Below are 14,562 nucleotides of genomic sequence, written 5' to 3' on the forward strand. Positions count from 1 at the left end.
GCAACAGGAAGGGTATGGGACCTAGGTCTAGTTAGCTGGGAGTGGGTAAGAGCAGCCTGCAGGAATCAGTGACAGCACAGCATGAACGCAAATCTCATCAGTGTTTCTCATTGCCTGCTTTGCACATCCAGTGAGCCACTGGGCATGTGATGAGAGGGGTGTGCCCCAGTGGCTTCTGCCACCAATCCTGACTGGGCACAGGGTGACCTGACCCAGATTTGCCAGACCTGCATCACAGGCACACTTGGGATAGACGCAAGGTGAGATAATTTACATCAAGTTGCCCTCCGCCTTTGAAGTAAACCATCTGTTGGTTCTTCAAGCAAAAAATATAGATATTTGGAAGGATAGCTCATGGGCAACGCACTTGCTTTGCTAACAAGATGCAGTGCAGTATGTGATTAGTTCCTTTTCCAGTGCTTAGAAGCTGGCCTTAAGTAACATATAAACGACCAAAGAAAATAATAAAATTGGCTTTTTCTAGGGGTGATGTCATGGAGCTGCTGCTACTGTTTATATTTTAAAATTAAAAAAACCCTGCAATTACTGTGACCTGCAACACATGCTTCCCCTCTATCTCCCATCTAACAAAAACAACGCTGGATTACTTACCAAATAATCAAACCGAAAGGTGATGGCTGGAAGTTTTAAAATCATTCGTAACCACTGGCACAGCTCTGGGTTTGAGGTGTGTGCTTGAGTCTCGGTATTATTGTGGCTGGTACTGGAGACTTGGGGCCCGATTCACCAAATGTTTTTCACGGTTCAAAGTGACTTTGCACAGCTGAAATGTGACTTTGCACTGCTGGCACAAACCCTGATTCATGGAACTGTGCAAAGTGTATTTTTGCAGTGCAAAGTGTATTTTTGTAGTGCAAAGTAGGGCAAAGTCATTTTGTACTGCAAAATGACTATGCACTGACTTTGCACTGCAAAAATGCCCTTTGCACATTTCTACGAATCAGGGTTTGTGTCGGCAGTGCAAAGTAACTTTTTCAGCAGTGCAAAGTCACTTTGAACAGTGCAAAGAACACGTATGTCACAGTATCCTGTCACTGCATCCCCGTGAACATAGCGTCACTGCTTCCCAGGTACGGCCGTACTCTATTAAGCCCAGTGCTTGCATTACATCGCCACACGTTTCCTCTTGTCAGAATGCTAATTTGTGCGCAATACTTTGGCCTCTCTCCCGCTGCTTCCATGCAGAGATAGTGTGTGCCGGGGTATTAGCTTTACATTGTCGTCCTGGTTCAGCAGTCCCCTTATCCACATTACCCACGGGATACCCTGCACCCAGTGCAATTCCGGGCTCACGCCGCCCTGCGCACGGAAAGTCAATGGCAAACAAAGTGGCCCTCTAACAGTTGCACGGGGGCGCCCCATTAACCCTAATGGCCGTGTGATTCCCCGTGTCAGCGTTCATTGCCATTCAAGTGCGGCCCTTTGTGCGGGACCGGCCCAAAAGCTCGACTAATTCAATTTATCTATTCAACCTCGACCTTTTGACCCCTGCCTGCATGGCACTTAAGCGCCCGATGGCAGGCGGCTTTGGGAGGAAGCTTCAGACTAGAAACTCCGCTTCCATTGGCGGCAAAAGCAAAGTGACCGTCCATTCATCACTGCGGCACACTCCCTCCGAAGGCACTTCAGAAGAAGTCGGCGAGTGCGCAGAGCCCGAGGCCTGGAGCAGAGGAGGCCTGTCCCCCCGAGAGAGCAGAGACCGCGCTCCTGGCACACACTGCACAACCCACTGCCCGCAGCGTGGCGCCGAAATCCTGATCCACACACACTTCACACATACCAGCCTGCACAAACACCGTCCTTGCACTTCAGGTCACTCGGCTAGCAGTGCGGCCGAACATACTCCCCACACTGCTTTCTAACAGCCCTGCGCTTCTATCATTTTAACCCAGCACTTCCCACTTGCTGTGCACTGGGGAGATAGCCCGTGTGCACGCGCGCGGCTGCCTACTCGGTCAGCAGTGCAGGCTGCATAAATTCACCAAGACACACAAACACACACTCGATTCGGCAGATCACTCTGCTAGCAGTGTTTGGTTTCCCGCGCCGGCACACACTGACACGGACATCAAACGCACGCCCTCGAGGTAGAGGCTATTTTCTGCGCAGTGTGCTACACCCCCGGTACACACCCACCGCCCTCAGAGCCGCGTCGCTGCCAAACTTCCTCGTTTCTGACCCCCTGCACACCTTAAGCTGCGCGTGTGTCACTCTGCAACAGCTCGACATCCCCAGGAGGGCTCTGGGCTCTTCCTGCTGGCGGCCAGCGTTCAGCCTTTCCAGCAACAGAGCTTCCTGAAGAATTTGGGTGTTTCTGCCCCTTCAAGCACTGTGTTCCCGTCTGCGGGATTTTGCTGCAGGTCTTGTTGGATTTCGGACGCTCTCTGCGGGTGTTCCCGCCGTCAGGGAGTGTTTGCTGGTCCGGCTCTCTTAAGACCCAGTGTTTCCCGGCTCCACGGCTTGCTTCCTCGTGTTGAAGGCAGAACCAATTACTACGTTCCTCCATCTCCAATATCCCGTCGGTGCCCCTCCACACGCCCCTTGCGTTGGTCCCCGGCCGGCTCTCTTGTACCCATGGCCACGGGTCAGAGGTGGGGCCGTCTGCTTCCGGCTTTGCTGCTGCTGCTGTGGAGGGACTGGCCCCTGTGCACCGCGGATCACTGCAGCTGGAAGGGGAGGTAAGAGAGTCCTGGCACGGGGCTGAAGTGGGGATGAGGGGACATTATTCATTGGGACACATGCCTGTCCTTGAGTAGTGGCCACCCCCCTTTGCCAAAAAGAGCAATAACTAGTTGGTGAGACAGGGTCAAGAGAAGGCTTTTTCAATAAAGGTTTGATCCAAAATTTCTTTTTATCAAGTAGATATCACACATTTTTCCAAATAATTATCTACAAGATGTTCAAGAAATGTCAGCAGCTCCTCTCTACATTCCTACACTGGAAAAGTAATGGGTGGGTTTGCAGGGCACAACGCTGCGTGAAGAGTTGTTACAAGAGACTGTAACTCCCCTCTGTTCATTTTCTGGAAGTTCATTATCAGACGCCCGGGGGGATATTGTGCGTCTCCACTTGACTTATCAGATCCGAGGGGTTCACGAGCTGCAGGCTGCTGTCATGGTCCAATATATAATTAGGGATTTTCTCTAATAGAGTTGGTCTTATTTATAAAGTAAATACACTCAAAGGTAATTGGTTTTATTGGTACAATGGGTGCAGAGTAGCAAACACGTGATTTGATGAGGTTGAGGCCACTTCAATTGCTTCACTATAGTTTTTGTTTGGTCTGAAGTTAGTAAGTATGGCTATATTTTCAAATGTTTTATTTTAATTTCAATCGAAGTTGGCTTTTTCCATTTACTCTACTGGTATTTCTGAAGGGAGGGGGAGGTAATATGTTTTGTTTAACTGATATCATATTTGCTGCTATGTCTAGTGTTTCAAGTCGTTCATAGATCCACGCGTCGACCTAATGGACTCCATTCTGCAGGTCCATACCTTGCTGGAAAGTTCCCTGAATGTCTGTGGGAGAGAAGGTTTGTGCTGTCAGGAGCGGCGGGAGACTTCTTCATACTCAGTGAAGTGTTGATGACGCACATTGAAAGAGATGAAAATATGAGTTATGGGAAATGTAATAGCCTGATGACGTGCACAGTTCGGACATGTTAACAAAAAAAAAGTCTTCATTGGAATAATTGTTGTGACTAGCCAATCGAGGGCGTGTGACGCTTGGTATGTGAAGGGGCCTTGTGATGTGGTGGGAACTGTGTTTTTTCTTTGATTCAGTCATATATTCAGAACGTATCATGTATTGAGGTCTTATGCCCATACATAGAAGTCTCCCAGAATAATACAGCATTCATGGGAAGAGGAAAGGGTCAGTACACGGGCATTTGGGTCCTTTGCACACCCTTTCCTACAGGTTCTGGGTGGTCTATATGGCAGCATCAATGAGCGTGCTATCATGAGATGGGGTCGGTTTACCCAAAGACCTTTGCATAAGAGGGAAGCGACAGCTGTTGCGTGATACCATTTTATAACCGATTTATATAGAATCACCAATCCACCACTGGCTATAGGTTGGCAAAGCAAGTTAATATTGGAGAATCCAGGTGATGTGAGTACAAGTCTAGTAGGGCCGGAGGCCTTGTGGCATCCGGTCTCACTTTTTGCCGGAGCCAGACGGGCTATACAATGTCTCGGGCACCAATGAAAAAGTGGCCCACAGTTGCAAATGGCATCCTTTTGTGGCATTGCTTCAATTGTAACGAAGGGGAGTTTTTTGGTAAAGTGTGATGCAAATTGTGCATTGTAAAGAATATGTATTCAGCAACACTGGTCAAAACTACAAGCCACAGAGTGAATTAAAGCTGGCCCAAATTGGCTAGAAAGTGGCTCATTTTCACCAAAAAAAGGCCCACACCAGCATTTTGTGTTTTTGGTTTGCCCATGGGCATGTTGAGCTATAGGCCTGATAGTTTATACATGTTTACCTCTATTACATGTACCACTGCGGACCTTGGATTTGTTAGGGGACATTTTAGGATACGAGGGACATTTCTATTCACCCTAGGCTAAGGGGCGTTTTAGACACCACCCCAGAGCCATCTTTCATTTATTTGGCAAAGTTACTCGCAGATGTAGTAATATTAATCTCAATAATTGGCGTTACTCAGATGATGTTGGGGGATTTTCTCATGAGTTTGTGCCTGAACAGTGACACCTGGGCAGCCCTAGTGCATGATTTGCTCTTCAGAGTAATTCAATATCCGTTTACCTGCTGACATCTTCGAGACAATGTTTAAGGTAATGGAGGGGGGATCTCTGCTCCATACAGGCCTTTTGGGGCAGCTACATGCTCCACAACCCAATGGGGGGCGTTCCATTCTCCATCAGTGCAGTAGGAGGACATCTCTCTGCTCCATCCTTATAATGGTGGAAACTCTCTGCTCCATCAGTGTTAGGGGTACAGCTCTCTGCTCCATCCATATAATGGTGGCAGCTCTCCGCTTCATCAGTGTTAGGGGTACAGCTCTCTGCTTCTTCCATATAATGGTGGAAACTCTCCGCCCCATCAGTGTTAGGGGTACAGCTCTCTGTTACATCATATAATGGTGGCAACTCTCTGCTCCATCAGTGTTAGGGGTACAGCTCTCTGTTACATCATATAATGGTGGCTAATGGTGGCAACTCTCTGCTCCATCAGTGTTAGGGGTACAGCTCTCTGTTACATCATATAATGGTGGCTAATGGTGGCAGCTCTCCGCTTCATCAGTGTTAGGGGTACAGCTCTCTGCTCCATCCATATAATGGTGGCAGCTCTCCGCTTCATCAGTGTTAGGGGTACAGCTCTCTGCTCCATCCATATAATGGTGGAAACTCTCCGCCCCATCAGTGTTAGGGGTACAGCTCTCTGTTCCATCATATAATGGTGGCAACTCTCTGCCCCATCAGTGTTAGGGGTACAGCTCTCTGCTCCATCCATATAATGGTGGCAACTCTCTGCTCCATCAGTGTTAGGGGTACAGCTCTCTGCTCCATCATATAATGGTGGCAACTCTCTGCTCCATCAGTGTTAGGGGTACAGCTCTCTGCTCCATCCATATAATGGTGGCAACTCTCTGCTCCATCAGTGTTAGGGGTACAGCTCTCTGCTCCATCATATAATGGTGGCAACTCTCTGCTCCATCAGTGTTAGGGGTACAGCTCTCTGTTACATCATATAATGGTGGCTAATGGTGGCAACTCTCTGCTCCATCAGTGTTAGGGGTACAGCTCTCTGCTCCATCCATATAATGGTGGCAACTCTCTGCTCCATCAGTGTTAGGGGTACAGCTCTCTGCTCCATCATATAATGGTGGCAACTCTCTGCTCCATCAGTGTTAGGGGTACAGCTCTCTGCTCCACCATATAATGGTGGCAACTCTCTTCTCCATCAGTGTTAGGGGTACACCTCTCTGCTCCATCATATAATGGTGGCAACTCTCTGCTCCATCAGTGTTAGGGGTACAGCTCTCTGCTCCATCCATATAATGGTGGCAACTCTCTGCTCCATCAGTGTTAGGGGTACAGCCCTCCGCTCCATCATATAATGGTGGAAACTCTCTGCTCCATCAGTGTTAGGGGTACAGCTCTCTGCTCCATCCATATAATGGTGGCAACTCCCTGCTCCATCAGTGTTAGGAGTACAGCTCTCTGCTCCATCATATAATGGTGGCAACTCTCTGTTCCATCAGTGTTAGGGGTACAGCTCTCTGCTCCATCCATATAATGGTGGCAACTCTCTGCTCCATCAGTGTTAGGGGTACAGCTCTCTGCTCCATCCATATAATGGTGGCAACTCTCTGCTCCATCAGTGTTAGGGGTGCAGCTCTCTGCTCCATCCATATAATGGTGGCAACTCTCTGCTCCATCAGTGTTAGGGGTACAGCTCTCTGCTCCATCCATATAATGGTGACAACTCTTCGATCCATCAGTGTTAGGGGTACACCTCTCTGCTCCATCATATAATGGGGCAGCTCTCTGCTCCATCCAAGCTAATGGGGGCAGCACTCTACACCATCCAAATTAATGGGGGCAGCTCTCTGTTCCATCTCTGTAATTGGAGCAAGCAGTATTCTCCATCCATTTAATGTGCACGCTCTCCACTCCATCCATGCGATGGGTAGCAGCTCTCCGCTCTATCCATGTGATGGGTAGCAGCTCTGTGCTCCATCCATGCGATGGGTAGGAGCTGTCCGCTCCATCCATGCGATGGGTAGCAGCTCTCCGCTCTATCCATGTGATGGGTAGCAGCTCTGTGCTCCATCCATGCGATGGGTAGGAGCTGTCTGCTCCATCCATGCGATGGGTAGCAGCTCTGCGCTCCATCCATTTGATGGGTAGCGGCTCTCCGCTCCATCCATGCAATGGGTAGCAGCACTGTGCTCCATCCATAGAAGTCTCCCAGAATAATACAGCATTCATGGGAAGAGGAAAGGGTCAGTACACGGGCATTTGGGTCCTTTGCACACCCTTTCCTACAGGTTCTGGGTGGTCTTTATGGCAGCATCAATGAGCGGGCTATCATGAGATGGGGTCGGTTTACCCAAAGACCTTTGCATAAGAGGGAAGCGACAGCTGTTGCGTGATACCATTTTATAACCGATTTATATAGAATCACCAATCCACCACTGGCTATAGGTTGGCAAAGCAAGTTAATATTGGAGAATCCAGGTGATGTGAGTACAAGTCTAGTAGGGCCGGAGGCCTTGTGGCATCCGGTCTCACTTTTTGCCGGAGCCAGACGGGCTATACAATGTCTCGGGCACCAATGAAAAAGTGGCCCACAGTTGCAAATGGCATCCTTTTGTGGCATTGCTTCAATTGTAACGAAGGGGAGTTTTTTGGTAAAGTGTGATGCAAATTGTGCATTGTAAAGAATATGTATTCAGCAACACTGGTCAAAACTACAAGCCACAGAGTGAATTAAAGCTGGCCCAAATTGGCTAGAAAGTGGCTCATTTTCACCAAAAAAAGGCCCACACCAGCATTTTGTGTTTTTGGTTTGCCCATGGGCATGTTGAGCTATAGGCCTGATAGTTTATACATGTTTACCTCTATTACATGTACCACTGCGGACCTTGGATTTGTTAGGGGACATTTTAGGATACGAGGGACATTTCTATTCACCCTAGGCTAAGGGGCGTTTTAGACACCACCCCAGAGCCATCTTTCATTTATTTGGCAAAGTTACTCGCAGATGTAGTAATATTAATCTCAATAATTGGCGTTACTCAGATGATGTTGGGGGATTTTCTCATGAGTTTGTGCCTGAACAGTGACACCTGGGCAGCCCTAGTGCATGATTTGCTCTTCAGAGTAATTCAATATCCGTTTACCTGCTGACATCTTCGAGACAATGTTTAAGGTAATGGAGGGGGGATCTCTGCTCCATACAGGCCTTTTGGGGCAGCTACATGCTCCACAACCCAATGGGGGGCGTTCCATTCTCCATCAGTGCAGTAGGAGGACATCTCTCTGCTCCATCCTTATAATGGTGGAAACTCTCTGCTCCATCAGTGTTAGGGGTACAGCTCTCTGCTCCATCCATATAATGGTGGCAGCTCTCCGCTTCATCAGTGTTAGGGGTACAGCTCTCTGCTTCTTCCATATAATGGTGGAAACTCTCCGCCCCATCAGTGTTAGGGGTACAGCTCTCTGTTACATCATATAATGGTGGCAACTCTCTGCTCCATCAGTGTTAGGGGTACAGCTCTCTGTTACATCATATAATGGTGGCTAATGGTGGCAACTCTCTGCTCCATCAGTGTTAGGGGTACAGCTCTCTGTTACATCATATAATGGTGGCTAATGGTGGCAGCTCTCCGCTTCATCAGTGTTAGGGGTACAGCTCTCTGCTCCATCCATATAATGGTGGCAGCTCTCCGCTTCATCAGTGTTAGGGGTACAGCTCTCTGCTCCATCCATATAATGGTGGAAACTCTCCGCCCCATCAGTGTTAGGGGTACAGCTCTCTGTTCCATCATATAATGGTGGCAACTCTCTGCCCCATCAGTGTTAGGGGTACAGCTCTCTGCTCCATCCATATAATGGTGGCAACTCTCTGCTCCATCAGTGTTAGGGGTACAGCTCTCTGCTCCATCATATAATGGTGGCAACTCTCTGCTCCATCAGTGTTAGGGGTACAGCTCTCTGCTCCATCCATATAATGGTGGCAACTCTCTGCTCCATCAGTGTTAGGGGTACAGCTCTCTGCTCCATCATATAATGGTGGCAACTCTCTGCTCCATCAGTGTTAGGGGTACAGCTCTCTGTTACATCATATAATGGTGGCTAATGGTGGCAACTCTCTGCTCCATCAGTGTTAGGGGTACAGCTCTCTGCTCCATCCATATAATGGTGGCAACTCTCTGCTCCATCAGTGTTAGGGGTACAGCTCTCTGCTCCATCATATAATGGTGGCAACTCTCTGCTCCATCAGTGTTAGGGGTACAGCTCTCTGCTCCACCATATAATGGTGGCAACTCTCTTCTCCATCAGTGTTAGGGGTACACCTCTCTGCTCCATCATATAATGGTGGCAACTCTCTGCTCCATCAGTGTTAGGGGTACAGCTCTCTGCTCCATCCATATAATGGTGGCAACTCTCTGCTCCATCAGTGTTAGGGGTACAGCCCTCCGCTCCATCATATAATGGTGGAAACTCTCTGCTCCATCAGTGTTAGGGGTACAGCTCTCTGCTCCATCCATATAATGGTGGCAACTCCCTGCTCCATCAGTGTTAGGAGTACAGCTCTCTGCTCCATCATATAATGGTGGCAACTCTCTGTTCCATCAGTGTTAGGGGTACAGCTCTCTGCTCCATCCATATAATGGTGGCAACTCTCTGCTCCATCAGTGTTAGGGGTACAGCTCTCTGCTCCATCCATATAATGGTGGCAACTCTCTGCTCCATCAGTGTTAGGGGTGCAGCTCTCTGCTCCATCCATATAATGGTGGCAACTCTCTGCTCCATCAGTGTTAGGGGTACAGCTCTCTGCTCCATCCATATAATGGTGACAACTCTTCGATCCATCAGTGTTAGGGGTACACCTCTCTGCTCCATCATATAATGGGGCAGCTCTCTGCTCCATCCAAGCTAATGGGGGCAGCACTCTACACCATCCAAATTAATGGGGGCAGCTCTCTGTTCCATCTCTGTAATTGGAGCAAGCAGTATTCTCCATCCATTTAATGTGCACGCTCTCCACTCCATCCATGCGATGGGTAGCAGCTCTCCGCTCTATCCATGTGATGGGTAGCAGCTCTGTGCTCCATCCATGCGATGGGTAGGAGCTGTCCGCTCCATCCATGCGATGGGTAGCAGCTCTCCGCTCTATCCATGTGATGGGTAGCAGCTCTGTGCTCCATCCATGCGATGGGTAGGAGCTGTCTGCTCCATCCATGCGATGGGTAGCAGCTCTGCGCTCCATCCATTTGATGGGTAGCGGCTCTCCGCTCCATCCATGCAATGGGTAGCAGCACTGTGCTCCATCCATAGAAGTCTCCCAGAATAATACAGCATTCATGGGAAGAGGAAAGGGTCAGTACACGGGCATTTGGGTCCTTTGCACACCCTTTCCTACAGGTTCTGGGTGGTCTTTATGGCAGCATCAATGAGCGGGCTATCATGAGATGGGGTCGGTTTACCCAAAGACCTTTGCATAAGAGGGAAGCGACAGCTGTTGCGTGATACCATTTTATAACCGATTTATATAGAATCACCAATCCACCACTGGCTATAGGTTGGCAAAGGAAGTTAATATTGGAGAATCCAGGTGATGTGAGTACAAGTCTAGTAGGGCCGGAGGCCTTGTGGCAACCGGTCTCACTTTTTGCCGGAGCCAGACGGGCTATACAATGTCTCGGGCACCAATGAAAAAGTGGCCCACAGTTGCAAATGGCATCCTTTTGTGGCAGATCTGTGCTCCATCCATACGATGGGTAGCAGCTCTCCGCTCCATCCATGCGATGGGTAGCAGCTCTGCGCTCCATCCATATGATGGGTAGCAGCTCTGCGCTCCATCCATGTGATGTGTAGCAGCTCTCTGCTCCATCATATAATAGGGCAGCTCCTTGCTGCATCCATATAATGGTGGCAACTCTCCGCTCCATCTGTGTTAGGGGTACACCTCTCTGCTCCATCATATAATTGGGCAGCTCTCTGCTCCATCCAAGTTAATGGGGCAGCTCTCTACACCATCCAAGTTAATGGGGGCAGCTCTCTGCTCCATCTGTGTAATGGGAGCAGCTCTCTGCTCATCTGTGTAATTGGTGGACGCACTATACACCATCCATTTAATGTGCACGCTCTATGCTGCATCCATGCGATGGGTAGCAGCCCTTCGCTCAATCCATGTGATGCGTAGCAGCGCTGCGCTCCATCCATGTGATGGGGAGCGGAGAGCTGCTACCCATCACTTGGATGGAGCAGAGAGCTGCTACCCATCACATGGTCCTGTAAGAGTCCTAACATTCACTTTGCATCCCACAACTTGTCACTCTTCATCTTCACTCTTCATCTCCAAATGTGCCACTGCAGTTAGACTCAACCACCTCAATATCAGAACAAATCTCCTTCCTTTCATTACTGCTGGACAGATAATCTCCATAGTACTTTCTAGATCTAACTTTTGTGCCAGTCTCCTCTATGGCCTTCCCAACTATGCTTTTTCACTTCTGGACAAAGTTCTCAAATTCGCGCTCTGCACACCTTTTTAAACCTTTCTCGCTTTACCTCTAATTGCCAGTCAACAGATGGACTGCCATCTATGAAACAATATGAAACAAAGGGCTATGTGTAAACTGCTTCTCATCATCCTCAACACTATCCATAGACTCTCCCCACCCTAGCTAGCTGCTCATCTCACTCCCTACTCTCTTCCTCACTCGTTATGATCATCCTCATCTCACCTCCTTGCCATCATTCGAGCCCCCTGTGTTGTCTATTGTTTCTGCTCTCCCTTTCTCCTTGCTCCCCTACTCTTGAATGCTCTTCCTCTCCCTCTGCGCACTACTCCAACTCTACCACTATTTAAATCCAACCTCAAAGTTCACCTTCTTTCTGAAGAATCTGATCTGTTTCCTAGCACTCTACACTACTACATCACCCTGTTTTCCCCTGTCAGTACTCTTCATGAACAACCCTACAGCACTTTTCCATCACCTCTCCATCCTTAATTCAGCACTTTCTCCAGCATCCCATTCCTATGTCATTCTGTCATGTTCTCGTCCCTGGTTTATTTTTTCACCTGCCCCTCCAACATCTGATCTTCAAGTTGCATTCTCTCGCCCCATTGTAACAGACGTATTTCCTCTTCTCTTTTATCAATGGTAAATTCTGCATGCGTTTTTGTGCATTTCCCTGTGATTTTTATGAATAAATATTTTTGTTTTAAAAACCTACCTCCCACCCTGCCCACTATGGGCATGTCATGCCAAGCCCTCCGACTAGATTACAAAGGCTGTCAAGGCTGGGCCCAACATCCCTTGAGAGGGAAACACCAAGAGTGTGAGTGACTGATTAGCCGGTAGATGAGAAAATACCCTGGGAAGGAAGGATTCCCATTATCCATGACATTAGTATACACAAGTTGTGACAGCTGCAGGAGTCGCATGAACTTAATCAGTAATATGGTATTTATAATTGTATTTCCTCATAGGTGACTATATCGAAACGAAACAGATATCGTTTATCATTATTTAACCAAACTGCCACCAAGCCTTGGGGTTACATATTTATAAGTAATTTTAATCATGGGTGCCTGCTGTTGGAGGCAGCCTATGGCCAGTGGATTTACTTTGGGATTCAGCAGGCCATTTTAAGGAATCTATATGTTACTCTGCGGCTGCAATATTTTCAAACTACGTGGCAATTGCTGGTGTGTCAGTAGACAGGGCCCAGGCAATGCCCAGAGAACACATGAATATTATAATTATTCTGCATCAAGCATTGGAAAGTGAGGCCTGTTAGCAGGTCTCACTTTCTGAGAGAGAAAACCAGCGTGAAATTGAACTAACAATAATCAAAACTGCTTGGGATTGCACATCCCCACAGATGCATTATGTCACAATGACAGAAAGCCAACTAAGTCTTTAGAGGGTTTTTCGGATAGTTACAATGCTTGGGCGGTATGAATAAACATCATTCAACCATTACCCAGACCTCCGGGAGTGTTCCCTCTAGTCAATCAATGGAAGGTTTCTTTTGGGTATATTCACTGTAGACAAAATCAGATACATTTTACTTAAGTTTAGGCCAAAATGATCTTCCTTGAGAATGAATAAACTTGGCAACCAAACATCTGGATGGCTTCTTCTGAAGCCAAACAAAGTCCCTGAGTTTTTGAAATCCTTCTCAGGGTATTTTCTCATGTACTAGTGATCAGTCACTCACACTCTTGGGGTCTGAGAACATTGACACTTATTTCTTGTTTTTATTTCTGCAGCTTTAAATCCTCGATTTCTTCATGTCTTCTTCTTATTGTCCTGAATTCCTGGGGAGACCCCTTGCTTGGATCCTGGACTTCTAAATGTTCACAAATGCTAGACAAGTAGCTCTAGGGTCAACCAGTGTTAGTAGAACCCCCACAGCAGCCACCAAGAGCAGGCCACCTTAGTATCGATAAGCTTGGTGGAGGGATCCCCACCATCTCCCTGTCTAAGGGTCCATGTTCTAATTATCTACACCCATTCTCATCTGACTTCTCAATGAGTCGCAATGGTCTTGTATCCAATATACTTATTCTTCCCGTCTTCCTGCACCACCTCAATTTCCTGCCATATGCATGCACCATCCCCTCCTGAAACCCCTCTTGTCAGATTTAACGCATGCCTTCTTCTTCTCTACAACATCTCCTATCTTCTTTCTGCTGTTCCTCACCTCCTTTGTATTCCCACCTACTTCCGTAATACTCCTTATTTTTCACCACTTCCTTCATCATCTCCTACCCTTTGGCCACCGCTCTACAGACTCCTTCCTCCTGCCCAGCTTTGATCTCTACCTGTGTCCACCTCTATCTCTCTCCAAATCCCTTCCACCTCCAAACACCCAGGCTACTACCAGCAAGGCTGCCATTTATGCCATGAGTGGATCCCTGGGGAGCACCCTCACTTAACCACATTTAAGCATTTCTCTTTTCCCAGATTGGAGCTGGATTGTTTAAGCCCTAATTGCTTGTATATTTTCGGCTACTCCTGTGGCACAGCCCCTACCTGAGTGGGATGCAGACGAAGTCTTTATGAAGGCCAGCCACCATCGTAGATTTCCAATTTGCTAATGCTAAGGCTCGACCACACATTAGGAATCAGTGAAAGGTTTCTTGGTGTGTAGCTGTCTATTCATGAGGTTTGACTATGGGAAATAGTGCTCTGAGAGTGGGCCGTGTGTTCTTCGCAGGCAGAAATTGACACATGCTGCCCCAGTAATCTCTTGTAGGAATGATATGAGCAGGTACCTTGTAGGAGATGGGGTCCGACACCTGATGTAGGTAGCCATCTTTGGACATGGTTGTACCGCAGGGGTGCTTGACATTTTGTATGTACTACACATGCTTAAAGCTCATCTTAAAGAGTAAGAGGTCTGTTCCTGGTAAAGGTGACAAACTCCTGCGAAATATTTGGGACATGATGGGGTAGGCCATGGTATCTTCCCTTCTGCCCCACTACCGCCCCCTGGATCCAGCATCACATATCGAGTGGCATTACTGGGCCTCCTTGGCCATAGCACGCTCTATCCCAGCAGTCAGGCAGGGGACTTTGATACAGTAGACAGTATGGCATCCTTTCTCAACTGCTGGAGCCACGTGTTTGGGAATGGCTGACCTTGATGATTCCTTACAGTCCAGGTAGGCTAGATCTAGTTACATTTGTTAGTGAGTGTTCATCTGAGTGTACACAGTCAATTCAGGATAGGCCTTCTGGAAGAAGAGGGTTTTCAGTTCTTTCTCGAACATGAGATTGTGTTCTTGGAACCTCAAATTAATGGATAGGTTGTTCCAAGTTG

The 14,562-nt window shown here is 48.0% G+C and overlaps 1 protein-coding gene across 1 annotated transcript in view; it reads left to right on the forward strand.

Annotated features, from left to right (window-relative positions):
• Positions 1-1,778: 1,778 nt before the first annotated feature.
• Positions 1,779-14,562, forward strand: part of LOC138583044 (meteorin-like protein) — a 76,094-nt gene continuing 63,310 nt past the window's right edge. The window contains exon 1 of the mRNA XM_069654944.1: positions 1,779-2,699. Within this exon, the coding sequence (XP_069511045.1) occupies positions 2,596-2,699 (104 nt within the window). The 5' untranslated portion in view covers positions 1,779-2,595. The remainder of the gene's footprint in view (positions 2,700-14,562) is intronic.

This window comes from Ambystoma mexicanum, chromosome 3q, assembly GCF_040938575.1.
Source record: "Ambystoma mexicanum isolate Mex_15411 chromosome 3q, UKY_AmexF1_1, whole genome shotgun sequence".
NCBI classification, from domain to species: domain Eukaryota; kingdom Metazoa; phylum Chordata; class Amphibia; order Caudata; family Ambystomatidae; genus Ambystoma; species Ambystoma mexicanum.